This window comes from Artemia sp. Qi Xiang Cuo, chromosome 6 (assembly GCF_049724085.1).
Source record: "Artemia sp. Qi Xiang Cuo chromosome 6, ASM4972408v1, whole genome shotgun sequence".
NCBI classification, from domain to species: Eukaryota; Metazoa; Arthropoda; class Branchiopoda; order Anostraca; family Artemiidae; genus Artemia; species Artemia sp. Qi Xiang Cuo.
In genome coordinates, this window is record NC_142799.1 from 63800356 (window position 1) to 63817610 (window position 17255).

Below are 17255 nucleotides of genomic sequence, written 5' to 3' on the forward strand. Positions count from 1 at the left end.
TTTATGCTTGGTAGATTATTTGACTTTTTTTTTGCTCATTTTTGGTTTAATGGAGATCTTTACTTTACTTTGAAAAACTTAATTTGTGAAAACAGTTTTTTAATTAATTTCTGTTTGTTTTATATTGACATAGTCTTTTCAGGGAAATAGAAAATAATTCTTTAAATCTTTTTGTTTTTTTAAGACTTTATAGTTTGGCCAGCTATTTGTATGCTGGAGAAAAATTTTCCGCCATTTTTAACAACATACACCCTTTTAAAAATCTGGACACAAATAGTACTGTTTAATTTAGTTTCATACCTCCTCTTGTTTACTTGAAATAGAAAACTTGATACCATTCACAAAAAAAAAAATCTGTTTACTTTCTTTAATAGCTTGGATACATTTACACTATTTCGATTTGGTTACATTTTAAGAGCAGAAGTAGCCCCGAAAGTTTGAACATTATACCCTAAGTCGTTCTTGGGATACTGCTGAAATACCTTATTGGGAATTAGCATTAACACAGTGAGTTTTGATTTAATCTTAAGCCAACATTTAGTTTTTAAACATAATGGGTATATGGGAGAGCGGGCATAGAAGGGGACTAGTTGCCCTCCAATCACTTTCGACTATTAAAAAGGGCATTAGCCCCTTCTATTTTCAATCGAATGAACCCTTTTTGAATTTTCTACAACAACTCCTTCTATACAAAGTGCCCAGGTCTAAAAAAAAAAAAAAAAAAAAAAATAATACATTGTACCCACATCGATCTTTACTATAAAAATGTTAAGCCTTCCAAACACTTTCGAATATTAAAAAGGGCATTAGCCCTTTCAATTTCCAACTGAATGAGCCCTTTTTGATTTTCTACGACAACGCTTTATATAAATACCTTATTTGCCCCCAGGGCATAAATTACAGCCCTCGCCGCGGGGGCTTTGAGGGGGTTGTTATCCTCAAAGAACTAATTTCCAGAACTTTCAACTACGTTAAACAAAACTTTGGTTGGATGTGTTCGGAGAAATGGTGGGCGTAAGAGGGGCGTTAGTTGCTCTCCAATCACTTTCAACTATTAAAATAGGCATTAGCCCTTTCAGTTTCCAATCGAATGAGCCCTTTTGAAGTTTCTACGACACAGCTTTCAATAAAAATCTTATAAGCCCCCAGGGCATAACTTACAACCCTTGTCCTGAGGGCTGCAGGGGGGGGGGGAGTTGTCATCCTCAAATACCTAATTTCAAGAACTTTCAACTACATTGAAGAAAATTGCTATCTCAAAATTTTGATTGGCTGTGTTTGGGGAAATACTGGGCGTGAGAGGGGGGTTAGTTGCCCTCCAATTACTTCCGACTATTAAAAAGGGCACTAGCCCTTTCAATTTCGAATTGAATGAGCCGTTTCTGCAGTTTCTACGACAACGCTTTCTATAAAAACCTTATATGCCCCAGGGTATAACTTACAACCCTTGCCCTGAGGGCTCTGAGGGAGTTGTCATCCTCAAAGACATAATCTCCTGACCTCTCAAAACCGCTAGAAAAAAGGGTTATCTCTACATTTTTATTGGATACGTGGGAAATTGGTGGACGTTAGAAAGAGACTACTTGCCCTTCAATCACCATCATATATACAAACGGGGTCTGCCCATTTCAGTTCCTAATTAACTTATTCATATTTGAATTTTCTACGATAAAACTTTCTATAAAAAAACCTTGTGTGCCCCCAAGCCATAACTTACAATCCTTGCCCTGAGAGCTGTGGGGGAGTGTTATCCTCAAAAACATAATTTCCAGAGTTTTTAACTACTTCGAACACAATGGCTATCTCAAAATTTTGATTGGATGTGCTTGGGGAAAAGGTGGGCGTGAGAGGGGAGTTAGTTACCCTCCAATCACTTTCGACTATTAAAAAGGGCACTAGCCCTTTGAATTTCCAATCGAATGAGCCTTTTTTGAAGTTTCCACGGCAACGCTTTCAATAAAAACCTTATATACCCCCAGGGCATAACATACTACCCTTGCCCTGAGGGCTGTGGGGGAGTGTCCTCCTCAAAACCATAATTTATATTTCGAAATCAACTACGCTGAACAAAATGGCTATCTCAAAATTTTGATTGGATGTTTTTGGCGAAATGGTGGGCGTGGAAGGGGTTTTGGCTGCCTTCCAATCACTTTCGACTGTTAACAACAGGGCACTAGCCACTCCAATGTCTAATCGAATGAGCCCTTTTCGAAGTTTCTTCGACAACTCCTTCGATACGAAGTGCCCTGGTATGGAAAACATAAAATAAATATTACATTGTTGCAACATCATTCTTTACTTAGGCAGCGCGATTGCGCTGCCTATGATGGGTTGCATTTTCTGGACAATATGCTGTTCATGTTGTTTCGAGAACTTCCTAGCTTGCGTCAGGCTATTCACAACTCTTTTGTGAGTGTAGCAAAAAGTCCATCAAGAACTGTAAATACCTTTATCTATTTTTGCTGTTTTTGTGCTTGTGCCGGAAAGTGCCCAAAGAAATTCGCCCAAAGAAGTATAACATATGCATAATTTGCCGTTATCTTGTTTAGATTCTTTTTCTTTCTCTTTTTTCATCAAGAGCTCTATTTGGGCAGCTATTTTTTTTTTTTAATTTGGACGAGGCTGGGATTCAATATCTGAGCACTTTACTTTATTTACTTTATTTTAAGTGGCTTCTGTTTTGATGTCACTAACGGAATGGAGTTGCAAAGGTGTTGTCACCTTCCTGTGCACCCTAATTGCTCTGTTTCTCCCCCTTTGAACATAACTCTAATGCAAATACAGGAAATTGGTTTCTGGTGTCACCACTCAGGTTTGTTTTAATAATGTGCGGTTTGGAAGCTCGATCTGATTGTGCTCATCATTTTTTCTTTTCTCTCTCAGTACCTTATTCTGTTTCACAGTCTAAGTTCAAACCTCTCATCTAAGTCGAAAAACAAGAAAATCTAACTGATGACGTCATCGATTATGTAAATTAAGTGATATCTCCTTTGGAACACAAAATTTTCTTTCACCCGCCTATATTCGTTTTCGGCAACCAATTCTGCCCCTGATAAATTCATCAAACATTTTTTAGCTCGTTGAAGCCTGTGATGTTAGAATTTCGTTGGCTGGGTCCCTGACTATAAGTCAGAAAGATCCATATAGATAAGCGTATTCGTGCTGGATAACTGCCTATGGTTATCCGAGCAGTAAATTGGATCACTCTGCGTCTTCACTAATAGTTCAAAAATTAAAAGGCTTATATAGTTTCTGGATCAATCATTCTGTAGATAAATCAATTTCCTACCTAGTCAATTAATTAAAATTACACCTTATAAAGGCAAATTTTCAATATGGATCGAAATTTTCCGCTAAACATTATAAATTAGTGGTATATTTTCAATCGATTTTTAAAGATTACAATTGAACTGTAAGAGATAAGGCAACTTTGAAAAAAATATAATACTTTAATAATTTTCTTGATGTTGACTAATAATTGAACAGTTTAGGAGGCGTTTGGAATATATTATTAATTTTAAGGGAATTTTTGTCAGTTGAGATCGGATTTTAGGAAATTGGAAGAAATGGGGATGCAGAACTCATTTGTCGACTATGTAACGTTGATTTTGGTAATCAGCATGATTGATTACATCAGATTGCATTCTCAGACCTTCTGCTGCTTGCAGATCACCCAAAATCTTAAATATAAACATTTCTCTCATGTAACTCTCTAGCTAATAATTCCAACAAGAAATGAGCTTTTATTTTGTTGTCCCCAGTGTGTCAAGTTGTTTAGCATAGAAAAATATTACCTTGCAAGTGTTTGTCCTCTTTGGGACTGTGGATAATGCCGTGAGCTTCTTCCATGGGTTTGCTCCTTGTCTTGACACCAGTAGCCAAAGGCTATGCAAATTCCAATCAGGGTGATTATAAAAATCCTAAGGAGAATCGGGAAGAGTAACGTTTAAAAATTATAGAAACAGTTTGTTTTAACCAAGTACACTAATTTCACTGAAATTACATTATAATTTCATTCTTATAATTCGTTTCATTTACATTTTATTTCATTGTCAAGACAGATCTGATTTTCAAGTAAATAATTTTAAGGGATTAGAACATATTGAATGACAATATTTTTAAAATAGACTTATGATTATTTTATAGATAGGTTATATAGTTGCCTAGGCTTTAGAATAATGACGCAAATAGATCATTTCATTTTAATCATGACTTGTTAAGGTTATCATATAGTTTTTTAATTTAATGCCTGCAATTGGTCTATCTGATTTTTCTACGCGGATTTTCAAGTATAAAGGGCAGACCCCTTGTAACTTTTTTCGTTACTGGTTTACTAAATTGACATCAAATTGCAAAAAAGACAGCATTCATTCAAGCTTGAAAATTTCTAGTTTTTGGTGCCTGCTTACAAAACAAAATTAAGGATATCATAGGTTTTAAGCAGTCTCAAAAAAATAGGGAATTTCATTTATTTCGAGAAGGGTGGTCATGAGTGCATCTTTATTTTTATTTATGCTTTTTTCGAGGGATTTAATCGAACCACCGCTCCCAGAACATTGGGAGAGGGCTGCCTTGAACGGGGATCAAATTTCCAGTGCTATTTTTTAAGCTCAAAAGGTAAAATGCCATTACGAAAATTCTATCATTTAGTAGAGTAAAACAACCATTTTGGCTCGAAGAGGACCAAAATACTATCAAAGGAAAATATGTATGTGGTCCGTCTATTTAGAATTATTGAATATCAATTTTTTTAGTTGTTAGCTTTCCAGCTTCCAAGCGTAAAAATACGTGATGTCTAGCCAAAGCAAACGGTATGAGTTTAATTTTAAATTTCATTTAACCGAGTCTTTTAGCCCAAAATAAGTTAAGTGGTGTATATTTGCGCGTCAGATATTGGAGAGTAGGGTCTGTGAATTTGTCTGTTTTTTGTGGGGGAGGGAGGGTTGAAGCCTCAGAAAATGCATTTTTGCTTAAAACTCTTTTATAGCTTGAAATTTTTACCTGTAAATCCTTCGACCCACTGCAATAAAAGAATTGAAAAAATAAAATATTAGATCACCTAGATATCAAGCATGAAAAGATTTTTCTAAAAAATGTTGTCTTTGACGCAAAAAAAAGAAAAAAAATCTGAACAGCTTAACAGTTATGTCTGTGCATCACCAGATCAAAACAACCCTTATTGAAACCAAATTTCATTTTCTGGGCACGGGTCACCAAAAATCGATCTAAAAGAGAACTAAAAAGGTTTCTCTCCAGTGGGCTTCAACCTTAAATCTTTAAGTCTTGGGACAAATGGATTTGAATGCATAAAATAATTTGAATAAGAAAGGAGAGCAAACATCAAGCCCCAACGGGTCCCCAAGGGTCTGAAAAGGTTAGAACTTGAATTTTTTCGAACGGTATGATACTTAATATGAAAGTTCCTGAGCCGATTTGATCCCAATGAATAAAAAGAAATTTTTATTTTGGAAATACAAGACCAATGGAAGCTCCTCTTAGGCCTCTGCTGACAAACGTTTTCATGGATAATTTTGAAGCAAAACCATAATCAAAACTAAAAAAAAATTAGTTTTGATAGCAATGTGTAATTGGAAACAATTTTGTTTTTCGATTTTGCTGATTCCTAATACATAATATTCATTGAAATAAATTTATCAATCAAAAGCCATTAGACTAGCGTTGGGGTTCCACTCCTTGTTTCTTTTCTTTTCAGATAAATGACGTATTTTCCTATTTTGTAATTATATTTACCTACAAGATAATTTTAATCGTAAATTGAACTCTGGTTACTAAGCTAGATTCTTTCGCAAAAGGTAAGCTTTGAAGTTATATTCTATTTTGGTCTTCCAGATCTGGGCCATTGAAAGACAAAATTACGCAAAAGTAGAATGGATTTTGGATGATGATTTAGAGGATTGGCCAGGGCCAAGCGAAGGCCCACCCCTATGCAAAGTTTGTGTACAGAACCAATATTATTTAGTTAGTCTACTTTGAGACCCCGTTTGGGGGAATCAGTTCTTTTCTGAGTCAATATATGTGTGATTTTTTGGAAGATTACAAGTAAGCTATTTTCTACAGCTGTGTAGACTATTTTTCCAGGAACCCAGACAGGATAGGAAAAGATTTTCGAGATACCGTCATTTATTATATCAACAGGGGGGTTCGTTTATCTTCAGAGGAGATAGCTAGAGATATTTTAGTGGTGACACGGGTTGGATACACCCTTGGATTAAAATTTTGCCCAATTGACCGTTCGATCAAGTTATCATACCCTAAGGCAGGGTATATTGTAAATTGGGTATTAAAAACTCTATATTTACAGAACTGTTGTGGTAAGCGCGGGCATCCCATTATAATAATTGGGGCCACCAGTGGCTTTGCCCTCCAGTAAGTGGTGTAGCAACATTTTTGCACCAATAAGTGGCGACACCCGTACCTTACCACACTAATAACGAGATACTGTTACAAAACTTTTGAAAAATTAGGGACACATCTAAGAAAATTAGTTCGATCATTACAAATTTTTTACTTTCTAATTCCTAAGGCAGAATTTTCAAGCCCTCGCATGCAAATGCACAGTTATTTTGCAATGTTATTACTCGAAGTATTTTTTCAAGATTAAGCAATACTAAACTATTGTCAATATAGAAACTAAGAATAAAATCTTAATTTATATCAGATCTTGTCTTATTTAGAACTAAGTTTGCTCATTGCCGCTTACCAAAAATACCAAATCTGATAAAAAGCTTTGGATTTTCGAACGCAGCATCCAATTCCACAACAGTATTCGTTTGAATCGCACCTACAAGTAGAATTAAATAAAAAAAACAAGTTTTCTTTAAACTGAAAGCAAGGAGTGACATTACAACTTGAAACGAACAGAAACTATTCCATTTATTAAAGGGGTTGGCCCCACCTCAACATCTCGCTCTTTACGCTAAATTTTGATTCTTTGTTACAACTCTACTTTTAAGAACAATAAAAACTTTTCAAAACAATAAAAATATTAATGAGCGAAACTGGCTTTAGTTAGGTGAATTAAGCTTTCTGGAATGAGTCCAGGGCCTAAAACTATGGGTGCCCATGTGTGGGGCAGAAGGGGACTCCAGCCCCCTTCCATGGCTGAATGATGCTGCCCTATATTTTACATTTTTGTTTTGAGATTTCTATCATACAGCATTGGAAGTACCAATTAGAGCTCCCCATTAAAATTCAGCTTATGGGTGCCAATTCCTTAAATATACCCTGGAGAGTTTTTTCTAGCTACTATTTCTACCCTTTTCTTATCTCTAGAGCTTAAAAGATTACATCCATAACAGACCTACACATAGACCATCTAATTCTGACAAAACATTTTATTTTGATTTTGAGTTTTCAATATCTTTTTTCATTGGCTTTATTTTTTGAAAAAGCAATACCTGTTAATTCAATAGAATTTTAAGTCATATCAAGAATTTTTTCTTAAATTTAAGAAATAGCTTATATTTACAAAACTTCCAAACCTTGTAAATTGGGCTTGCTGAAAGACATTTTGACTACCTTCTTTTTATCAAGATTCGAAATGGCGAAAATTATCTAAAATAATCAAAAAAGTATTTAGTCTATTCAATGCTGTAAGTAGAGCAAAACCCATAAGACTGGACTTGCCTGCTAGCCTCTACCTAAGAGAAATCACCTATCGCTGTGACTCAGCGACAATAACTTACAAAGTACCCAAATAAGTTAATATACACACCTTTTCTTGCTTTTCTCTTCAGTTGCTTTACAGGTTTAATTGGCGTTAGGTTAAGATGGAATGAAAGCTCGGATTACTTTAAATTCTCAAAAAGAAGATTGTACTGAATAGGAATATTTTTGGGAGAAATAATTGAATCACGCCAACTTTCCTCTCGGGAATGTACTTTTAAGTACCAGCCCACACTCTTTCTCCTCCAAAGGGTGCCAATAGTCGATGACCTTTTTTAATCTTTGTTTTATAAAAGTGAAATCTTGCAAAATAGATCTTTTGATAAAATAAGCTAAACTTATAGTAAAACCTGTAGTGTGCTTCTATGAAAAGCCGAGATTTAATTCTGTCTAAGACCCGAAACCCCGTTTAAACTACAAGGAACTTGAAAGGAAAAGTAGGAAAAGGCATGTTTATTTACCCCCTCAGAATTTCTGAATTTCAACATTTCTGAAAAAAGGACTGGTTGTTTCAATCTTTGGATGTTTGTTACAGTTTCAAAAATATTCATAGTGCACAAGCGCAATGGTCGAAAATAGTAAGACCAAGTTATTACGCAGCTAAGAGGTATGGACACGTACACTCTTAATTACATTAGCTATTATTGTTCAATCTGAGTGCTAATGTGTGGTTACCATTTCCTGAAACATAAAAGATTAAAAAAACAAAAATATAAAATATTCTTATCTAAAGCACATGTAAAACCTTAAGTCCCACAGTTAATACGAAGTTCATATTTCCTGGAAGATTTATGCATTAAATTATCCCAGGGAGTGTGTATGAGTCACGCTATCCTAGGAGATGCATATTTTTGTGTTTAGAACTTTTTGACTAAAATAGTTACACTGAAGTTTTAAAAGCACAATGTCTGGTCACAAGGGGATATAAATTGCATAAGCTGAGAGAGGATATAGCTAACGTCCGATCTCTTCCAGTTCTTACCAAAAAGCACTAGAACCGAACATTTCCATTCAAATGACACCTCTTCCGACATTATAAGACTCCTAGTTCGATACGAATGTTGCTTGTGACAGAATACAAACAGATGAACAATCCTTAGTGTCATTGAAAATATGGTATTTTTTTGTTCTTAAATTAAAAGAACAGAATAAATGAAAACCTAATCAAAAATTAGATTGTGTCAGAATTTTGCCTTAAGTGATTGACCGAGCTTGTATACTGACCTGATTTTTATTAATACGGACTAAAGGATTTCAGTTGAATATGATTCACTTTTATTTACTCTGTATTAAGTTATTGTAAAATAAGTTCATATGAATGCCCCCTGCATCGCTATTTAAAGCCAATTCTTTGTTTGTTTGTATTTAGATTCTAATTAAACTCCTAAAAGATTATCGTAAACCATTTACTTTGAAAATAAAAATTAGTTCGTTAAAAAAATAAACAAATACAAATGATGTGAAAGTCAAAAAGCGTTCAAAAGAAAATGAAAGAAAAAATAAATTGTTTTTCTTATCAAACTTTATGCATAGCCAGTATGGCCGTAGACTACATAGCCAGTATGGCTGTCCTTAGTCCTTTATAATTAGTATGGCTATACATGGAGGTTCCAAGACCCCCCTACCCCCTACCCCCCCCAAAAAAAAAGGAAGTCATATAATAGTATATAGTTTTGAATATGAATTTATCAGTTAGTGACCTTTCACATAATTTTCCCTCCTCCCACCTAAGTAATTCTGTCTATTGTTTTGACTGAAATAACTAATGATTTATAATTCAACACGAAAGTTGCCTTTCTAAGCGTTTCTCTTGTTCGTATACCCAGAAAGAAAAATAAAAGAATTGATAAGTTGAAAAATAAATAATTCAAGAAGGTATATACTATAACTAAAAGGCCACTCTTTGACTTCTTGCATCTTTGCTTAAAATCTCCAAAGGTCATCAAGCAAGGATAGAAAGGGATATGAAATACTTACTCAGAAGTAATAGGCTATTAAAAATACTTACTCAAAAGCGATTCTAGGCTTTCTTGAATCTGGGTTCAAAATATAGCAGAATTCAGATCTTACCTATAATAAGAATTCTATGAATTTTGTTAGACAAATCCTTGTGCTTTACTTGTTTATAAAACTGAAAAATGCAGATTTTTTTTATTGCTCAGACAGAGAGGAACAAAAATATGAAGTAAATACAAAGTCAACAGTAGATTAAATTCAGTATTTATTAAAGTCGCGTTCAATTAAATAAAAAAGCAAGTTTTTTGACTGTAGGTAAGCAACGACATTAAAAGTTATATCGAACAGAAAATATTCCGTATATAAATGGGGCTGTCGCCTCCTCAACGCCTTGTTATTTAGTAGAAGAAGGGGTCCCACTCCGACCGGGAGTGAGATCGCAGCCAAAAGCCCTTTGAATCCGACCGGTACAAGACCACATCCTCTTTCTAAACCAACCCCAGAGCTAGAAATACTAACGGGAGTGACATCATCAGATTCCCAGGAATTTCAGCCTTAAATTTTACGTAATCTCATTGCCATAATCAAAGTACTCTATTATGATGTCACAATTCCACCTTGAGACTTTGTTTATAATGTATGTGCTTCGAACCTGAGATAACAGTTCGTTTGAAAGCATTCAGGAACACAAATCAGATAGAATGGATGATAGTGATGTTATTGCAAGGCAAATTTATAACGTAAGTTCTGTTTATAAATAATTAATTGAGATATTTGTATGGTAAATTTTTACCAAAACATATTATTGACTTAAGTGGATATACCACTCGATGCCTTTTTTTATATTCTTTCCGAATATAATAATCATTTTTTTTGTCAGAAATGAATTTTAGCCCCCACCCCTATATATATCAATTCAGGGTATATATTTGCACATTAGGGGGATGGGGTTGCATGAAGCAAATATTAATTGTAACCCAGCTAGCATTTTTCTCTGAAGACATTAATTTATTTCTACTAGGCTGGCTTTTGAAAATGTTGTTTGGTATAAATTTCAGGCCTATATGCTGTGTCTGTGTTAATGAGCTTTTTCTATCTAATTTTGAGCCTATATGCTGGAACTGTGTTATCAAAGCATTATATCTAAATACCCCTTGTTTCTAGAGGATATAACATTTTGAAAGTTATACATAATTTTTATAATATCTACAGGATTTTATTCTATATTATGGCTTCTTTTTTTGTCTCAGAAAACATGGTACTTATGCATTATATAACACACACGAAAGAAGTAAAGTTTGATTAATGCTAGTGAAATAAAATAAAATAGTATGAAAATATAATAGTTAAGAAACAAGTTTGGGCTGTATATTTGCACATTTGGGGGTGAGGGTATAGCATAGTATATAGTTAATATATAACCAAACCTAGGTACATCCCACCCCTCTACACTTTGTATGCTTCTTTCTCTACATGAAAGAAACTATAATTTAATTTCTTGTTAAGGATAATTTTAAAAAATATGTCCCTCCCGCCATCAAAGAGGTTCGAATTGAGGATGAGAACCAAGCAAGTCCCTCAGTAATTAAATAAATTGGACTTGCGATTGTATATATACAAGAAGAAAGTAAATTGCCATTGAATATGATAGCATTGCGAGGAAAAAAATAAAGTGAGTTTAAAATTTTATTGATATTTTCACTAATGATTTTTCTCCCAATGGGAATAGTCAATTTGAAGGACAAGGATTGTATCTTTTTCAATTCTACTTTCAAGTGTGGACGTCAAGTTGCGTTATAAAGGCTTCGAAATAATTCCAGAATAATACATGTTCTAATTTACGCAATATTTGTTGTCAACTTTCAATTACGGCTCACCTGGATTTTGGGCACTCGATAAGAAATGTGATATCCATGTATCAGCATTAATGGTTCCCCTTATCGCACATTCCAAGAGTAAAAAATCATGGAAATAACCGACTTGCATTAACGGATGTGATTCTTGGCTATTCGTAAAATACAAAACAAACAGAACGACCTAAAAGGCTTGACCTACGTCAAAACCCGAGGACGCACTCGTCTTAATTTCAATCGTACTGAGTCCTTATTGTCAATTTGTTTTACATGTAGTACTCTTCATTACCATGTGGTAAGAATAGAGGCATAAGGATGTCATTGGCCCAGGGATGTTAATTTCAGGGTGGGGTCAAAAATAGGGTGGTTTTTACATATTGAAAATGAGCTATTTTTAAGAGATGGTCTGAAGGGGTTAGACTATTCCTTTCAAACCAAGTAAGACCCCGGATTTTTCCAAAACAGATAAAGAGTATTAATATGAAATTTTCAGGGGATGTTGAACAAGATCAGAACCTACTATGTGTAGATTGTAAATACGATATATCACTCATGCATATGGGGTGGCTATTAAATTGAAACTTTCAGGATATATAGTGGTTAGGGTGGGGAACAGTGAATTAACCAAATGTCACTATATGCACACAAATAGTGTTATTTCTACTGCTTCTGTTACTACTACTACTAAAAAAAGAGTGTAGTTTTGTTTTTGTTTTTTATTTATTTTAATGCTTATATTTTCGATAATTAGAAAGTAGAGTCGCTAAAAATCATATTTTCGGCTTCTTTAAAAATAGGTTGGTTTATAACCTTTAAACATGAGCTTTTTTCCGTATAAGATCTGGAGGAGTTACACTATCCCTTTTAGAACAAGTAAGACCCTGGATTTTTCCAAAACAGATAAAGAGTATTAATATGAAATTTTCAGGGAATATTGAACAAAATCAAAACCTACTATGTCCCGTTTCGATTTTAAATATGATATTTCACTAATACATATGGGGTGGCTATTAAATTGAAACTTTCAGGATATATAGAGTGGTTAGGGTAGGGAACAATGAATTAACCAAATGTCCCTATAGGCACACATATAGTGTTATTGCTACTGCTTCTGCTACAATAAGTGTGTTTTTGTTTTTGTTTTTTATTTATTTTAAAGCTTATGTTTTAAATGATTTGAAAATATAGTTTGCTATTAATACGATTTCGACTTTTTTTAAAAAAAAGGTGATTTATACACGTTGAAAATAAGTGTCTATTTTCTTTATAGGTTAGAACGGATTCATCACTACCCTCACCCCCACCTGAAGAAACAAGTCATTAATTATATGATCGGATTGACGAGACAGTTTTAATTGAAGCACCAATACAATTTCGTGACGTCGTTGAAACATCGCTACATATAAGTGAACAACGGTACGGTAAATTTTTACGGGGGTGTTACGCTGGTAGTAATAATTTATATAGTATACCTGCTGACATTATTAAGGACACGGAATGGGCAGATAATTTATTAGGAGAATATTTCAGTGTTGATAACAATTCTTTAGATATAGACACTAGTACAGTTGAACAATGTATTAAGTTAACTAAGAACAAGATTTCTAGAGAGCGATCTACCTTGGCTGAGCCCAAACGCCATACGAATTATAGACAATTTTAGTCGTGAGTTAAATGAGAACCCTTCCCCTTCAGATCTAATGAATATAGCCCCGGTTCAATCGAATTTAATTAAATAAAAAACGAATTCACTTGGATGGAGTCGCATAGTCCCAACTCATTAGAGGCAATGATAAGCGAACTGGGAGATTTCACTCCACACACCAACCCTATTGTTGAACAAAGCGGGGGAGGGGGTTTAGGTAGTTATGATATACAATTCTCACCGCTACCGAAATTTCAGCAAACAAATTCAATTCTGAATACGAAAGACATTTTCACTGCGACCTTTGGCGATCTCTTTGATACACTGATGGCTAGGAATATAATAAGCGACCCTATAAATATCATCCATGCATATGCGGAGAAAATTCGAGCACTTCTAGAACACCGAATTCAACTGTGGGGGGACGGGACAGCATTAAGGCCTAAATTGTTTTAAAAATATTTTATTTAAATAAAATCATGGTGAGGTATATGACCATTATGCACACACTGAAATGATGGTGATGTACCCTAATTTGGAGAAGTATGTGAACGTCTTCATGCAATGGGTAGAGAATGCTGTCACGCATCTGGACAATTATAATGAGAATGGTAGTGGTTCAGTGGTTTTATTTGCTGAAAATTTAAGTGTAAATATATGTAAATTTAAAAAAAATTTATTTTGAACGGGAGGAGGGTATAGTTTTAAAATATAATCCTTATTTAGAAGGTTTTCAGGATTTCCAACGAGTCTGTTTCGAAACAGGCCAAAAGTGTTTCTTGTACGCATTTCTCATATCGGCTTTCCGACCTCTACAAGATAAAGCTACAAAGAAAAATTTGGATCTGTAGGCCCAACATAGGAAGGAGGGGTCTGATTTCCCCAGAGTAGATTTCACTTGTATAACCCATAAATTTCCTGTAACACTCAAAGGTATAGATATATTTGAGCGGGCAAACGCGCATTTACAAATTGGTGTTACAGAATTTGAAACGGAATTTGAAGAGGGTGTGCGTTCCTATAAAAAGGGAGTAATATTTTCAGTAAGGGCCCTATCTATTGAATCTGTGAAACACTGGGTTTGGCTGTTGTACACACCACCTATTGAACCTAATTTAATTCGCAATTTCAATCCAATAACAGATATTAGTAGAGCTCTGGGAGGGGGTAAGAAACTAGGGGTACGTTGCTATTGCGTTACAATGTGTCTGTCCTAATTTTGTAGCAATTTAAATCTACAAAATCACATAGAACATTGCAAAAGACACGTCTTTCTATCGGTGGAAACAGTTTATGGTTTCCGGACAATTTCAAGATTTCGAAATTTTCAGAATACACTTATGCAAAGTGAAAAAATAAGTTTGGATTGTGAGGCCAAGCTCACAGATGTGGACGACCCACAATTTCAAAATCTTATCAAAGATCTTTAAGTTATTGCAGTTTCCTATGCCCATACCCAAAGAGACAGCAGTAACACTATGCGTCTCTTAAAAATAGTTGAGAGAATGGACGAGGAAGATTGCATGATCAAAGCAATGACTAAATTAATTGTCACAGCGTATGGGGCTATCTCCCACTTGAGGCACACACACTACCCAATGATACTATCAGCAGAGGATCGCCTGGCCATTAAAAATAATAAAATATGTTGGGTATGTAAGGGGGTATTTGAAGTGGAGACTAAGGGTAAAGAGACTAGGGTAAATAGACTAAGGGGGAAGGGAAAGTCCCCGACCACGATCATTTATGGCAGAAAATATCATCAGCGGGTAGTAATTTTCGTGGTGTAGCACATGAATTGTGCAATGTGAATGTGAGCCAGCAGTATTTTATACCAGTTTTCATTCACAAATCAAATTACGATCTGAAATTTATGTTCCTGGATTTGGCACGTATGCAGGGAGGGGGTTGCAGATAGCCCATGGGTAAATAACTCATTTACCTACAATTTTATACCCAAATCTGCTGAGAAGTTGTTGCTTTTAGAGTTCAAATGGAAAACACTAGATAATAGGCATACGGGCTTGAATAAAATCCGTTTTTTAGATTCTTATACTTTTTCCCCCAAAGGCTCTCAGCCAGCTAATTCAAGTGCTGAAAAGTGACAATTTTGATAGTTTCCCTCTGCTTAAACAGCGCTTTCCAGACATGAAAATAAATGACTTACTGACTTGTAAAGGCATATATGCATATGATTATTACAACTCTGGCGCAAGGTTAAGCGAGGAGAAACTCCCTTCCATTGAAGCACTCTATAATTCACTTACCGATAGTGAATGTACTGCCGATGACTACGAATTTGCCAAGAGGGTATGGGCTAAGGGGGGCTCTAAAAATGGTTGGGATTATTTTAGAATGTACTTGGCAATATGTTAACTCTTTTAGATGTTGTCAGCAAGAACACACACCAAATTTATTCAGAATTCGGGCTAGACATTGCCTATTATTTTTCAACACCAAACCTCGTGATGGACTTAATTCTAAAAATCAGTAGGGAGGAAATAGGTCTAATCACCGATGTGGATCAACACTTATTTTTAGAAAGATCTATGAGGGGGGATAAGTTTTTCACGTGAAACGCGTCTTAACAGCTGATCGAAGTGGGCAGAACTATTTTGACGGTGTAAATTCCAATGCTGTTTTTCTGGACATGAACTCACTCTATCCCTCGGCAATGTTTCACTATAGTTTACCATGTGGCAATTACAAATGGATTGAAAAATCATTGTGTCTTAGGTTTTCCCAACATTCACGCTGTCGAGGAAAATGGTCCCCTAGGATGGTTTTTCGAAATTGACGGTCACATACCAATTGAACTCCGCGACACAGTTAAAGATTTTGTTTTTACTTGTGTAAATAAACCGGTGACCAGGGTCTCTTTGAGTTCGTACAATCGGTCTTTGGTCGAGGATAAGGGCATGCATTGTACCCCCTCCAAGCAGAAACTAATTGCTGATTTGGACCCGAAACGGAATATTGTTTTTCACCAAGTGCTATTGCGGTGGATGGTGACTGATGGTTTCAGGGTCACGAAGATACACATAGCCCTGCAATTTGATCGGAACCCTGCTTGAAAACGTTTATTGACACGTTTGTCAGTAAACGTTCACAGGCAAAAAGTAAAGTTCAAAAAGAAATGAATAAACTTATTTTAAATTCAACTTCTGGAAAAATGTGTGAAAGCGTACGAAACAAATCTCGTTGTGACGTTGTAACCTGCCCCAGAAAATGTGCATGAATTGTTGCCGACCCAAATTTCACAACATTCACGGTCATAGACCCGAATGTGGTTCTCCTACTCAGAAAAAAAGAGAAATGTTGTTCTGAATAAGAATATTGCGGGGGCAGTCCAGTACTTGAAATTTCCAAAAAACTCATGTTATCATACTTTTACAATTTGTGTAAGATAAAATAGCCAAGGGAGGGGGAAGTTCAAGTGTACTATGGAGACACGGATTCTTTATTGTTAAAAGTTAAAACTGACAATTTAGTGAAAGGTTTGGAAAATAGTGTGTACATCAGCACTCGGATGGATTACACGAATTGGAATGAGAGCATCTATCCCGAGTTGGTGGAACTCCAGGCCCCCAATCAATTGTTATTGTTAAAATCTGAGACGGGGAGCGATTTAATATCCAATGGGGTGTTCCTCGGTCCAAAAGTATACTGTGTGGAAACGCACGGTAAAGATGTAAAACAAGCGTGCAAAGGGGTGCCTACACACTTTGTACAAAATAATGTCAACATGAATGGCTACAGAAACTGTGTAGAGAGTAGTCTAGTGCCAAGAGCAAAAGTAATGGCGATTCGCTCTTCACAATTTAAGAACTATACTGTTAGAATGGGAAAAAATGTCATGTCTTGCATATCCGACAAGGTCTATGTACTCAAGGACGGTGTGAAAGTACACCTCCATAGACACTACCGTATTTCAGATCGAGTTGAATGCATGGACTATCGAAAACAACTCGGTCGCGATAAATCAACTTAAATAAAAAAAATAGTAATTTATGGGTGGGGGAGGAGGATAGAAATTTTCCATATAGTCTACATTCTATTTTCATTGCCATCATCAGCATATTCGTCATTGTTGTCATTATTTAACTTTTGCCGCA

General features: G+C 35.3%; 1 protein-coding gene across 1 annotated transcript in view; it reads right to left on the bottom strand.

Annotated features, from left to right (window-relative positions):
- The window catches only part of LOC148951504 (uncharacterized), a 66217-nt gene extending 50153 nt beyond the window's left edge, over positions 1-16064 (bottom strand). Inside the window, exons 1-3 of the mRNA XM_089091132.1 lie at positions 15949-16064; positions 6722-6802; positions 3795-3920 (exon numbers count right to left, since the gene is read on the bottom strand). Of these exons, the coding sequence (XP_088947258.1) occupies positions 3795-3920; positions 6722-6802; positions 15949-16064 (323 nt within the window). The remainder of the gene's footprint in view (positions 1-3794; positions 3921-6721; positions 6803-15948) is intronic.
- Positions 16065-17255: the final 1191 nt, after the last annotated feature.